The sequence below is a fragment of the Dromiciops gliroides genome, chromosome 3 (assembly GCF_019393635.1).
Source record: "Dromiciops gliroides isolate mDroGli1 chromosome 3, mDroGli1.pri, whole genome shotgun sequence".
NCBI classification, from domain to species: Eukaryota; Metazoa; Chordata; class Mammalia; order Microbiotheria; family Microbiotheriidae; genus Dromiciops; species Dromiciops gliroides.
Window position 1 is genome coordinate 593,939,017 of NC_057863.1, and position 14,837 is coordinate 593,953,853.

Sequence of the window (14,837 nt, forward strand, 5' to 3'; positions counted from 1 at the left end):
TTCTTGTTTTGTTTCTTTTGTTTTTAAGCTTTTCCAGGTTACCCACTGTGATCACTTGTGATTCTGGAGAAAAGGGCAAGAGATAGGCTTTCAAAGAATAGTTGTGGCATGTTAATAATGATAGTGAATTTCCCATTCAGGAAATTTCATTTTAGGCTATCTAATTAACACATGCTTAGGGAGAGCCTGATGAAGCCACTTAGGTTTTTTCCTAGTGTTTAAAATCTCTTTCCCTGTAATTTCTTTCTGCTGGCCTGATGACCTTCCTGTCTGCTTGAAGCTTGGCGAGTGTGGGACTCTGGTATTTCTGTGGGTCAAAGAGCTCCTGCTCCTGTTGGGTGGATGAGCCTGTTTTCCTGAGGTGGAGAATAAGCATTTGCAGCAGTAGGCCCAGGTGCCCAGAGGCTTCTCACACTGTAGGTTCTCTCCTTGGTAGCTGCTGTGATGGTGCCGGGGGGTGGAGGGACAGAGCTGCATGTGGGCATATAAGACTCTTCTTGACCAGCTCTGTCTGCAGAGATTTCTTTGTACGTGTGTGTCTTTTATTCCAGTGCACCACCCTGGAAGTAAGATAAAGCGTTCAGACTCCAGCTCTTCGATGGCCAGTCAGTCTCCCATAGGTTGGCCTTTCGGTTTCGTCGTCACTCATCCACCACGCTTTGCTCCTTCAGCTGCCTTTGTGCATGCACGGCGTGGCACGGTGGCAGCTTTCTTGCCTCTTCTGGCTGTCAGCACACTCAGTGTCACAGTTAAGGCAGGGCCATTGGGATTCATCCTCCAGGGAGAATGAGGATGCTGGGGAGCTTAGAGGCCAAAATATCTCCCTTCACAGTGGCTCCACTTACTAAGTTAAAAATTAACATTGATGCCTTTTTTGATTGATAATAGAACTAAGGATTAGTGTTTCCCATGTGATGGGATAGAATACTATTGGGAATATTTAGAAAGGATGAAGGAGGAGGAGGTGAGAGAGCTTTGGAATGTATCCAAGATGGCTTGCTTTCTCTTGTTTTCACTTGGCATCCTGGACCAGTAATACCTGTGGTCAAACAATGTTGAGTTTGTTTTTTTCCTGGAACAAGTGCTTCTTGAACTGTCCTTTAGGCAAAGTCAGGCACAGTATTGAATTTCTTGCATTTGCCTAAGTATAACCTCACTCCTTCCTTTCCAAATGATTCCACTGACTAAAGCTTATCTTTCCATCATCATCATCATCTCTCTCTCTCTCTCTCTCTCTCTCTCTCTCTCTCTCTATATATATATATATATATATATATATATATATATATATATATATATATATATCTATATGTCTGTAATGGAATAGCCCAAAAGTTACTGTCTGTGGCATTTGGGTTACCTCGGTTGAATATCTGCATGCTCAAGAAGTGAATGTGAGCTCTTCCTGCAGGAGCACTGTCCATGAGGAGATCACTCTGCTGGCTTCCTCTATGGCAATCCCAGATCAAAATAGGGACATCTCTTTTCAGTAGAACACTGTTCAGAGCTGAGAGAGAGGCACTGTCCCTGCCCTCATGAAATTCACAGTTCAGAAGGGGGATAAGAAAAAAAGGCAAATTTATTACACAGTAATACATGATAAGAGCATCAGAAAAGTGTGAACAAAGCAGTCCCTTGTGACAGATGAAGGAAGAGGAGGTTATTAGTGATAAGGGGGGCAGTGTTTGAGTTGAACTTTAAAAGATAAGTTGGGAAATTAGCTAGTCATTAAGGGAGGGAGATGTTCTAGGGATATGGAACAGAATGAGCAAAAGTGGAAGCAGGTCAAGTCAGGGCCTGTTCAGTGGACACAGTAATTGGTTTGACTAGTGTGGAAAACAGTGTGAGATAAGGCTAGAAAGGTATGGCAGCATCAGATTTTGGGGGCATCTTGAATGCTGAGTGAAGCAGTTTTAACTGTACACAATAGACATTTTTTATTGAAACAGCACGACCAGATCATTGAAAGAAGGAAATTAATCTAGCATTGCTACCGAAGAATGAATTGGAGGGAGAAGAAAGGGTGGAGAAGGCCATTTGGAGGCTATTTTAATCATCCAATCAGGCAGAAATGAGGGCTTACACTATGGGTACACTACAGCAGAGATAGAGAGGAGAGGCTGGGTGGAAGCAATATCGCAGGGGCAGAATATTTAACCCTTGATAACTGATTGGCTGTGAGAGGTAAAGAAGAAGGAAAACTCACAATTAACACGAAGATTTTGAGTCAGTAAATCATGGCGTGATTGGCAGAAACTCTAAAGGTAGTTCAATGAGCCGGTTTAGGGAGACAATTAATAATCAAGGCCAGATACTGCCCATCTTGAACCTTAAACAGGTTCCCTAAACATCTCAAGGATCTCATAAACAAAAAGGTCAGCAGATCTGGGACCAAGCCTGAATCTTACCAAGAGTTTGGGAAACCTGGAGATTTTTAGGATGGTCTGACATCCATGTGCTGCATTACCAAAAAACCTTTCCAAGGCCTATTAGATTTCAGCTCACTCCCCATCAAGACAGAGTAATGGATAACACTTTGTGTTGCATGCTAATGGTGGGATCTTATCATTTCACCACCCTCTTTACCTTCTCTCTGCTGAATATTCCTAGTCTGTGCCTGTCTTTTGAGATGAGGATAGACTTTGGCCTCACTGGAGCAAAAGAATGAATGAAATGTTACAGATTGTGTTGTTTCCCATGGGACCTTTCCAGCAGCTTTACAACCTTTTTATCAGTGATATATGGGATAGGAAAGGACATCCAAAGGACCAGTGACTGTGGACTAGGGTAGGGTGTAGTAAAAAGCTCCTAAGTAATTCATCAGACCAGGTACCCTTGCCAGCACAGCTTCCAAGTGAGACAGCCTCCTGGCATGGGCATCATGGCGTAGCCATGGGAATGTCAACTGCTTACTGGGTCTGAGACAAAAGACTTAAGTTTGGGGCTGAGATCATATAGTGTTTCTTTGGCAAGACAGTGCCAGGGATGATGTCTATGTGTTTGTCTGTGTACGTATGTATATGCATATGTGAGCATGCACCTATATACATGTGTGTATACACATATGTATACATTATATGTTGTAGAAAGGATTTCTATTTTAGGTAGGGGTCCTGGGCACATAGTAAGCACTTAATAAATGCTTATTGACTGTTGACTGACTAATATTAGGTGTCTTTTGAGGTCCCTTCTAGGTCTAAGGTTCTATCTTTCTATGATTTTTCCTCAACCAATTACTACTACTCCAGAGAAAGTGGATGGAAATGTGGAACCATTATTCAAATTCAGCAGCTATAATATTTCTTTTCTCTTCTGTACAGCCCAAAAGTATCTGGGTTTCCAAGAATTCACATTAAGGATTCCAGATGGACCAGCAGTAATTTTCAGACACCATAGTTTTTGCTAACACTCTCTTCCCTTCCCTGATCATCGTGTCTTCTACTTGAATTCAGGGTTGAAACACACAATTGGTAGTTGCAAATATGTTAACACTTTATTTTTGAAAGATCCATTGCTGAATTCATTGCTATAATTCTCTCTGTGCACTTTAATGAATCCCTGAACTCGAGAGTGTGAGAACTTTCTTGTCAGTGCACACCTGACGTGCCTCCCCATCTTATGTGGAGTACAGTGGAAAGAGCTCATCTGGAACAGAGGAACAGGGTCTCAGATCCCACTGTGTATGTTCGTCCACTGCCTGTCTGACAGTGGGCTAGATAGCCTCCAAGGTGCTTTCCAGTTCTGCAGCCCCTGGCTCGTTTTAGTGCATAAAATACTGCCCATGCACTGAGGACCAGCCTGACTGGGCTACATGACTAGGCTACTGGGGCCTCCGTGACAGAGGTCACTGTTTTCCCTGAGCACACCCTAGTCTTTAGACTTGTCACCCTGATTATGGGTTATGTAAGACATTGTTCCGTCTCCATTCTCACCCTTCAACTGTAAGTCTCCTTGAAGGGCCATAGCATCCCACCAAGAAAGAAGGGGTGGTTATTCTCCAGGCTGCAGCAGCTCTGGCCAGAGCAACATGATCTCAGGCCCAGGGCCAGCTCAGTCTCATCACAACAGTGAGAAGAGGGGCTATTTTACATGGTGGTGTGTTCTTCATAATGTGCCTGGTGCACCTTGTGAACACAAGGGACTAGATTTTCCCAGCCCATGACTAAAAGGTTAGCACACTAGAAACACTCCAGACCCCAGGGCAGGCATGAATGAAGCATCACACGGGGCTCTGTGCCAGCCTTGAAGACCAAGGAAACTGAGGGAGGCCCCTTTGACCAGACAATACCACCCTCCTGGAGGAATCCTGTTAACGGCAAAGATAGAGGAAGCCTCAGAATTCCCTCTCTGACTGCTTTCCCAGCATCTTCCCTGCTGGCCCGATCGCCTTTTTGATTGCTCTTCTCATTCTTGTTTGTATTCATAGCTACACAGGGCCCTGTAAAACTGTCCCATAAGTCCACTGTTGAGGTCTTACCATATCTAAAGGTAGAGGTCCCATTATGGGCCCTCTATCATCCTATTGCATTTCATAGCAGAGTGTAACATCCTCCTCTCCCTCCCCCTTCCTGATTTAAATTTTCTCTGCTCTTGGCTCTAATTCCATTTCCCTTTTGATTGTTTTTAAGTCGTTTTGTGGTTGCAATATGATAGAGATTGACCTATTGGAAATTCAGGTCTGACTAAATGTTAAACCTTTAGGGCCTTGTAGAGCTGCAGCAGCCAGAGGATGTCTGAGTCCTTAGCTGAGCTCACTAAGTCAATAGATTTTGGGAGGTCCAGCCCTGTAACAAAAAAAAGGGGGAAATTCCAAATTTAAATTTGAACAGGCCCTTGGAGATCATCTAATCCAGCCTCCTCTTTCTACAAATGAACTGAGGCCCACAGGGGTTAAGTCACTGTCACCTTACATAGTAAGTGGCAGAGCCAAGATTTGAACCCAGATCTTTTGACTCCTCATGTCCATCTGTCTTTTCCACTTCTCCCAATGGAGAGATGCAAACTATAGTTGCAGAGATTGTAGGGCAGCTAGGTGGTGCAATGAATAGAGCACCACTCCTGAAGTCGGGGACCTGAGTTCAAATCCAGCCTCAGACACTTACAGAGAGAGAGAGAAGAGAGCAAGGTCATAGTCCATTTAAGAACACACAGTCATAATAGTTAAATGGCAGCACAGGGGCAAATACTAAAATGAATGGCACGTTGAAGTGCTGTGAGTCCAAGCTTGAGAGTCTTGGCAGAAAAGTGGCATGAAGAATGAATGGCATTATCCTAGAGAAAGATTGTAGAAAATGAAAAGTATATAGGCAAGAAAGAAGCAAAGAAACATCAGTTTGTATCTAATGAGTGTGTTTCTTAGAACATCTGAGCTGAAAGAGACCTCAGAGATCAGCCAAGACAGCCCCAGAGTTCTTGGCAGTGAGAAAACTTCCCCATTTGACCTGAGATCACGTCATTCCAAAGCCAGGGCTCTTCCAGCATCCCATGGATCCTTGCAGCAACCCTGTGGGGTCCATAATACAAAGAGAATCATCTCTAGTGGTGGAAACTGAGACTGAAAGGTTTCTGTGACTTGCCCACGGCCACAGGGCCAGCATGAGTCTGAGGCAGCGTCTGGACCCAGCTCTCTCCGGACTCCACATCCCCGAATTCTTTCTTCCATCCCACAGTGCCCTTCTGGAACTTGTGATGGGCAAGCTTTTTAGGGAGAAGCAAATAATGAAGGGAAGGTCCAGGGGGCTCCTTCCCCTTAAAAACCAGCCACACTTTTCCTTTTTTAAGATTTGCTTCAGCTAAATCCAAATTATCTTTTGAATCTAAGTTGGAGTCCTGGTCTTGTTGACAGCAGTAGGATGGAGGCAGCTTCTATCCGAGACTCCTCTGCCCGGTGCTCTTTATCATGCCTCTCCCCCGCAGGACCCCCCCACACACACCCTTTTAAGTATTTGGCTTTCACATATTTCCCAACAAGCAGGTTTTGTGCATGGCTTCCCTTTCTCCACATGGATATACTTGGTAGTTTTTTAACTAAGTGACTGTCTGATGATCCCACTGTCTGAAATCCCTCATCTTTAAAAAAAAAAAAAAAATCCTGCTCTCTAAGCCCTGAATCAGAGCTGTGAAAACTGGAGGTATCAGGTCTCCTGAGGGAGGCCAGAACCGGATTGGGACATGTTGATTTAACACAACAACAATATAGTACAACAGAGATAATGTTAATTTGTGGTTTTCTAAATCAGTGTGGTACACAGGGATCTGTTTCTATTTGAGTTTGACACCACAGATGAAGGCTATTAAGTCTGCCTTTCTCTATTTTAATGTCATGACTCAAAAGCTTTGAGTAGATGAGACCTGTGCTATGAGAAAGAGAAGGGAACATTTAGTTTGACATCCAGATCGTGGAAGGCTGTGCTTGTGTTTTTACCTGTACTCGTGTGCAGTGTGCTTTCCCTGGGGCCCATGACATGCCAGCATTTTGTCATCCCATCTGGATAATAGTACTCAATACATTTCCACTGGACTTTTTAAAGCCAGTTAAGGAAGAGTTTGTGTATGGAGTACTCCAAGGAAACTCAATAACAAAAATGCCTGCTGTGATCAAATGGATGAGAATGCTGATAAGAAAAGTTTCATTAAAGGAAGGGTGGGACTTTCCTCTGATGATATTGCATGCATCAACGATGCCTGAGACTTAATTGGCATTGTTGGGGTTGAGCATCATTGTGGGAAATCACAAAAATGTTTGTCCATATTAACTCTGTGTGTGTGTGTGTGTGTGTGTGTGTGTGTGTGTGTGTGTGTGTGTTCTTGTCCCCTTTTCTAGCACGAGGAAGAACTAATATAGAACTTAGAGAGAAATTCATCTTACCTGAGGGTGTATCCCAGGGAATGACACCTTTCCGATCCCGTGGTCGAAGATCCAAGCCATCTTCCCGGGCAGCCTCGCCTACCCGGTCTAGCTCAAGTGCCAGCCAGAGTAATCACAGCTGCGCCTCGATGCCATCTTCTCCAGCAACCCCTGCCAGTGGGGCCAAGGTAGGTTCTGGGATTGATGGTGGGCTGCCCTCCCTTCTGCCCTGGGGCTGCCAAGCACCTTCTCCATGTGCTGGTTGCAGTCTGGAAGCCGCCTCACCAAGCACTTCCAGCCCCCAGAGCCTTCTCTGCCTCCTGACCATGTGGGGCATCTGTGGGGCAGAGCTGTGCCTCCCCTCCCACCAGACTGACTGACCCCTGTTGGTTTTGTCTCCATTTCTGTAAAGCTCAGGACCCACTGTTTGCTTCTCTGTCCCATTTTGGCCCCTTTCTGTTCCATATCCGGCCATTCCACCCCCCTTTGGATTTCCATTCCACAGACTCCACATCAGTCCTCTCGCTGTTATGACAAACCCTGGTTGGTAAACAGTAAAGCTGGCACCCCCCTCAGGGACAGCGGTCCTCCTGACCTCCAGCTCCCAGGTTTTGAGGTAGAGTATGGCGTCTCTGGCCGACGACCAATGTGCCAAGGGGAGGCGGCCAGTGGCTTCTCTCCCTGACCGGCCAGCGCCCTCCTCTCCTCTCCTCTCCTCTCCTGTCCTCTCCTAGCACCTGCTCTCATGGCTACTTCACACAGGGAAGTGTTTTTCAGGAGTTTCTAACTCGGACTTAAAGAAATGTGATTCATGTGATCTGATTTTATGGCCAAAAGCCATGTCAGTAACAGCTTTTACAATAACACTAAAAAATATGGCCAGAAAAAAAAGTTATGGTTTCTGATCCCTTCATTTAGTTGGGATTCACTTTTATGTGATAACACTTTTATGAAGTTTATTCATGAAAAAAAGTTTCATCTGATCAAGAGCCGAGTTATTAATGCCTGAAATTCAGCAATCGCGCATGTACAACTTGATTTTTAACTTGCTTTTAATGATGTAGTAGTTAATGTCACCCTGGGTGGGCACCCATGGCATGCATTTCACTGGCCCCAAGGCCAGTAGCATTGGGGCATCCCAGCAAGGCCAGTGGAAACGAATTGCTTTGGGCTCCAGATTGAACTTTATTATGGACCTTTGGGACCTAGACTTTGATTCTTCATAACTTTATTTTGACCTGAATTTACAAACCAAGGTTTCAGCCTGTTCATTTACTATTACTAAAACACTGCAACAGTTTGGGAATGGCAGCACTTGAGAAGTAAAATTCCTTGCCTGATTCATGGGTTCTCATTTCAAAATTCTGCTCTTCACAAAATGTGCCTATTTGTGATCCTGCTCAGGCAGTATCAGGTTCCTGTGTCAGGAGCTTCAGTGAAAATGTCTTGGAACCCTGGGCCTGGGCATTCAGTGGGCTTTGGGGTTGATCTGGGAATTCTGCCCAGTTTAAACCAAAGCACAAACTCTTATCTTTTATCACTTGCTGCCACTGAATCCTGGGAGTTGATCTGCTTATCCTGCTGCCTGCCTTCTTTAGGGCTCCAGTTTCACGAGAATCTGAGAAATCTTAAAACTCAAAAAATAATGTGTAAATTCTAAACCTATAGGTGAAAACTAATCTTGTGGCTGAAGTTTTATTTTATCAAGACTTAGCTATTACTAGATATTCTATAATTGAGTCACCCTGTAACCAGCTCACTTTGCTAAAATTGAATTGCTGTTTAAAAACACATCGAGCCGCTATCATCCTAAGACAATATGACTTAGAAATGATGCCAACAAAAAGGGTAGCTTCTGAAACTGGGGCTTCTCTCTCCACTTAGACTCAAGGACCTTTGCTCAAAGGGCTCAATGCATAACCTGCTTTATTCAACTTTGTCTTGGTTTGTTGGAAAACTCTATAACCCAGAAGTACATGAGCAGAAAAGTCATGCTGGGTTATTTTTCTCTTCTGATCAAATGAACATCTTAAAAGGCTTGGAAAACATTTAAATAGTTTATTTTGAAGAAAAAGTAGAGTATGTTATAGGAAGAGTGGCATTTTAATGTGGGATCAAAATGTATAGCCACCCTTCCCCAAAACTAAGTCTGGAATTTTTGAAAATTTGGCAATTTCTTCCTTTCAAAGCCCAGTCGTGTCCATCTTCTCCTTGGGAGAGATGAGGGAGACAGGACAGGAGTAAATATTATCCCCATTTTGCAGATAAAGAAATGAGACTCATGGGAGTGGAGCAGCAGACACTTAGCAATAAAGCCAGACCCCTGGTCTACTGGAGTTTCTACTCCCCTGCTTTCTTTGATCAAGTCTAATCTAATCATTTTATGGCATTTTGGACTAAAAATTACCTTTCTGGTTTTCATCAAAGAAGTTTGACTTAGGAGGTTTAAGAAAATTCTCCTTCCCATTTCCCCTTCCCTCCATGACCCCTTTTCCTCTCAGTTAAACCACAATATTCTTTAATATGGCCTTGAAAATCTTAGAAAACTTTCTACCTCTTGCTCATGGATGTTTATGGAAACTATAAAAGTGATAGATAATATTTTAAAATTACAAATCAGAAAGTTCTGATTTGCTAAACTATCAAAATGCATATTTTTTGAAGCAAAAACAAAAGAATGTTTTCCTTGCCTTTTAATTTGGTTTTCAGGACAGTGCTGTATTAAAATCCTATGGCTTCTTTAAATCAAATCACTCTCAGTAAACTCAGTAATAATATCCTTTTCTCCCAAAGGTGATGCCATCCACAGGCAGCAAGTTGAAGCGTCCGGCTTTTCATTCTAGCCGAACCTCTCTTACTGGGGATGCCAGTACCAGTTCTTCTCCAGTCTCCGCTAGTGCCAAAACCAATAGGGCTGGTAAGTTGGTTTAACTCTAAAAAGGCATCCATGCCACTGCTTCTCATAAGAGGCCCACGTTCAAGAGTGGGAAAAGATTTGAGAGCTACGTCTTTTCCTCGTGAACATTGTCTTGTCTGGATATTCCTGCCCTATTGGAAGTGATTCAGTGGCTTTGAAGAGAAACAGACTTTTGATACCCAAGAAGAAACCCATGAAGCCTCTTATATCCGGAGCCCTCTTAACCAGCTGTAGTCTTCTTCCTACTACATAACAGAAGGGACGATGAGGATGATACTTAAACTTGTCACAATTTCATCTTCGTGTGTGTACCCTCCAGCCGCTGCCATGCCTTGGTAGATGGTCTTAATGAGTCTTGGTGGCCAAAAAAAAAAAAAATTGATCCCCTGGTGGACGACCCTCTAGTGCAGAAGGCTCTTAACCTGGGATCTGTGAACTTGTTTAATATTTTGATAACTGTATTTCAATATAATTGGTTTCCGTCAAAATTTATTTCATTTTATGCATTGGAAAGCATAATTCTGATGGGGTGTGAGGGTGGCAGTCCATAGGTACACCAGGTGGCCAGAGAATTCCAGAGTTAAGAAACCCTGCTCTGCCAGGCTAGTTGCCTCCTTGTGAGAACCCAGCCTTTCCTCTTCAATGTTGCTGGCCTTTGGGGAGGACAATAGACTGGTAGAAAGAAAGCAGTTTCTACCTCCCTAAACTAAGACACCTTTTACAAGTAAATACTTCTGTGTGCTCAGGTTTTCGCTGGGTACCATCCACGGGGACACAAATCAGTGCCCTGAAAGATGTGCACATGAGATAACAAGGAATCCTGGCCCCAAGCACATCCCCTTTTGTGTCCTTCCCATCAGTGGCCAGTGAGCCCGCTAGGGTGAAAGGAGAATGCTAAGATGCACTGTTGTGTTGTGAGGAAGGAGTACACATGGCTATCACAGATGCAGCAGTCAGGGAGATCCGGCCTCAGACCCTTGGTACTTGTGTGGTCTTGGCCAAGTCACTTCTCCACTCTCAACCTCAGTCTCATTGATAAAAATGAGAGTGTTGGAGTTTTATGTCCCTTCTAACCCCAAGTCCATGATTCTGCAGTCATCTCATAAATCCCAGGTCTGGGGGCAGCTAGGTGGTGCAGTGGATAAAGCACCAGCCCTGAATTCAGGAGGACCTGGGTTCAAATCCAGGCTCAGACACTTGACACTTACTAGCTATGTGACCCTGGGCAAATCACTTAACCCTCATTGCCTGGCCAAAAAAAAAAACCAAAACCACACACCTAAAGCCCAGATCTTAGCATGTCACTCTCCTGGCTTTCTTTCAAGTGCCAGCTAAAACCCTACCCTCTACAGGAAGTCTTTCCCAACCCTCCTGGTGCTAGTGCTTTCCTTATTTCTTGTTTATCCCATATATGTTATTTGTATACATTGCTTACGTGTCATCTCCCCCATTAGCATATAAGCCCATTAAGTGCAGAACCTGACTTTTGCCCCTTTTTGGCACATAGTAGGTACTTGATAAATGTTGATTGTTTTCATTCTTAAATTTCAGATCCAAAAAAGACAACCAGTCGGCCTACAAGTCGTGCTGGAAGCCGGACAGGGAGTCGAGCAAGTAGTCGCCGGGGAAGTGATGCCTCTGACTTTGACCTCCTGGAGACCCAGTCGGCTTGTTCAGACACATCAGAGAGCAGCACAGCAGGGGGCCAAGGCAGTGCCCGGCGAGGGTTAACAAAGCCTTCCAAAATCCCCACCATGTCCAAGAAAACCACCACAGCTTCCCCCAGGACTCCAGGCCCAAAGCGATAACAGCTCCCCTGTAAGCCTGCGTCCAGTTCTAAGCCTGCTCCATATGCTGGGTGTATATTTATTCTGAATGGGAGAAGTTATATTGTTAAAAGTGTAAAAGAATAATTGTGTTATGAAGCTGCCTTATTTTTTTTCCTTTTTGTAAGTTACTATTTTCATGTGAATATTTATGTAGATAAACTTTGCCTTCTGGGAAACCCCAATACTGAATGGGGGGGCCAGAAACTGAAAGATTTGAGAAACAAAAGTAAAAAAGGTCAAGATGTGAACATGTATTAAAAGAAGGGGGGAACAAACCTATAAATAGGATTTCTGCGCGGTGCAGGGTTATAAACCTGCTTTATCTTTTAGGATTATTCCTAAATGCATCTTCTTTATAAACTTGACTTGCTATCTCAGCAAGATAAATTATATTTAAAAAAAGAGAATCCTACGGCGTGGAAGGGACTCTTTTTTTTTTTTGTAAATCACAGACACCTCAAGCAGCAAGAAGCACGAGAAGGGAGGGCACCTCCAGCTGTTTTTTTCCATCGTTTTTAACTTTGTGATTTTAGCCGAAGAAAAGGGGGGAGTTCATTTGAATTAATAAGATTTGCACATGTTATAGTAAAAGTTCATTAAAGTGCTGTCTTTAAACTACCGTCTCAGTCACTGAGTGTTTCAAAGTCACATGAACATTGTTAATGATCAGGGCTCATCTTGAGACTGCCAAAAAAAGCAGGCAGTGTTGTGGGAGAGCCCTGCTTGGTAGTGGAAGACAACAGCTTGCTTGGGAACATCCTGTTTGGGTCCTGTTTGGGTGGAGAGCCATGGTCCTTGGCCTCTCAGACAGCCTGATCTCAAAGTTTGACTTCCAGAATTATTCAACTCCTTTTTTCCCCCCTTTTTGCTATTTATTTAAATGGTCATTCAGCTTCCCCAGAGCCTATCTGGAAAGCTGACAACTTAATCCATTTGTCCTCTAAGGGGATCTCACCAGCACCCTCCCTATCAAGTCCTGTTTCACTTGTGTCTTTGCTTTCTTTGTTTTATTTTGTTTTCTAATGATAATATCAACTGCCCAAGTGACCATAAGGAGGATGAAGAGGGACTGTCCAAGGCTCTAGTGTGGGTTCCTTGCTGCTTTGCAGCTCTGACCAGTCATGGTGCTGTGTGATTCTCTCACTTGGTCCTAATTGAGGCAGAAACAAAAGCTGTACCAATAAACTGTCTAAAAACAACACACATTTTTGTATTAAAATTGCTCGCAGTCATGATCTTTTGGGGTGGTTTATTTTCTTGTTTCATTCCAAACCCTACTTTTCTGTATTACATTTTAGCTGAAAGTTAGGATCACATGTATTTAGATTCATTGCTTGGAGCAAAGATTGGAATGTTTGTGTTAGGTCGACTATCTGGAAGACAACTTTCTTCCCCGTGTATTTTCCTTCCTACAAGGACAGTGTCACCACCTCAGATGCGTCATCACAGTGCGGAGGTGGCCCTTAGGTTCCCTAAAGCAGGGACCCAACAACCTGGACAACTTGCAACTGTGACCTATTTCAAGGGTCAGTGGACCACATCTCTCTTGTCCAAAGTACTAACCCAAGTCTCCAGGAGTCCGATTTCATCACTAGAAGTTTGCCCTCCAAGGTATAAATTGACATGGGGGAGGGAAGAATGGGGAGGAATCCCCAAGTCCATGGTGGAGCCATAGTAATATACATCTGTGGAAGGAGAACACTCAGGAAATCATGGCTGGGAATTGGAACGTTAGAGAAAGGCCAAGACCAAAGGGTCAGCTCTTCTTCAGCAGTGACCTTGGAAGGAAGGTATCATCCTGGCTAAGTCAATTTATAGTGTATAAAACTATTTCCCTATCACAGCATTTAGAAGTAGAATGGGACCTCTGAGATCATCTCATCCAGGAGTTCTTAACTTGGGCTCCACTGACATGTTTTTTATAATGTTTTGCTAACTTTTATCATCGTTTATTTCCTTTATAATCCTATGTATTTCACTTTCTGTATTTAATAACATGATTCTGAGAAGGGGTCCATGGCTTTCGCCAGACTGACTGCAAACGTGATACAATGAAGATATAGAACCCTTGATCTAATCCAACCCCATAATTCTACAGATGGGAAAGCCAACATCTAGGGATACAGTGTGACTTTGGTGACAAGGAGTAAGTAGTACCAAAGCTGTGATTTGAACTGAGACCATTCTATTCCATATACATTGCTCTATCTACTATACCACTGTGCCAGCTACAGATACCTTTCCAGAACCTGGATCTGGGAGACTGGCCCAGGCACATCTCAATATGCCATTTAAAGAACAGCAGGTGGGGTGGCTAGGTGGTGCAGTGAATAAAGCACTGGCCCTGGATTCAGGAGTCCTTGAGTTCAAATCCAGCCTCAGACACTTACTAGCTGTGTGACCCTGGACAAGTCACTTAACCCCCATTGCCCCGCACAAAAAAAACAAAACAAAAACAGCAGGTGCTCCCTTTTCGCTTACCTCTCAGGGAACTGAAGCCCAGATGCTTAGAAAAAGGATATATTTTTAAAAGCCATTTGAGGCAATGGGACAGCTAGGTGGCACAGTAGATAAAGCAGGACCTGAGTTCAAGTCCGGCCTCAGACACTTGACGCTTACTAGCTGTGTGACCCTGGGCAAGTCACTTAACCCTCATTGCCCTGCCAAAAAACCAAAAACAAAATACTAGCTCCTGTTTTCCAAGATTATGAGGTATATGAGGATCAAATGAAATGAATCAAATGAATTTGCCAAGCACTTCGCAAACCTTGAAGGGCTATTTTCAGTCATCCCCAACTCTTTGTGACCCCATTTGGGGTTTCTTTGGCAAATATACTTGCTATTTCCTTCTCCAGCTCATTTTACAGATGGGGAAACTGAGACAAACAGGGTTGAGTGACTTGCCCAGGGTCACATAGCTAGTAAGTGCCTGTAAGTAAGATTTGAACTCAGGTCTAGCCTGACTCTAGGCCCAGTGCACTATCCACTGAGCCACCGAGCTGCCCCAAAGCACTATATCAATGCCAACTATTATATTAAATTCCTGTTAGTCCCTTCTGACTTTGGGAATCTAATATCATGGGAGGATGGAGGGACAGTTATAAGAAACCAAGGTTAAAGACACTGGCATTCAGTATTTCCTATGACATTTCTAATGGTTTTTTTTTTACCCACTTGCCAATCTATCCCAGAAGCTCTTAGTGATACTACCGTCAACACACACACACACCCCTTAGAAATCACT

General features: G+C 43.7%; 1 protein-coding gene across 19 annotated transcripts in view; it reads left to right on the forward strand.

Annotated features, from left to right (window-relative positions):
* The window catches only part of LOC122751408 (microtubule-actin cross-linking factor 1-like), a 287,171-nt gene extending 274,382 nt beyond the window's left edge, over positions 1–12,789 (forward strand). For 13 of the 19 annotated variants that reach the window (XM_043998438.1, XM_043998442.1, XM_043998441.1 and 10 more), the window contains 5 exons: positions 552–620; positions 6,824–7,035; positions 7,353–7,463; positions 9,641–9,764; positions 11,316–12,789. In XM_043998438.1, the coding sequence (XP_043854373.1) occupies positions 552–620; positions 6,824–7,035; positions 7,353–7,463; positions 9,641–9,764; positions 11,316–11,572 (773 nt within the window). In that variant the 3' untranslated portion in view covers positions 11,573–12,789. The remainder of the gene's footprint in view (positions 1–551; positions 621–6,823; positions 7,036–7,352; positions 7,464–9,640; positions 9,765–11,315) is intronic. The other 6 variants (XM_043998446.1, XM_043998447.1, XM_043998448.1 and 3 more) reach the window with 3 other exon arrangements.
* The last annotated feature ends 2,048 nt before the right edge of the window (positions 12,790–14,837 follow it).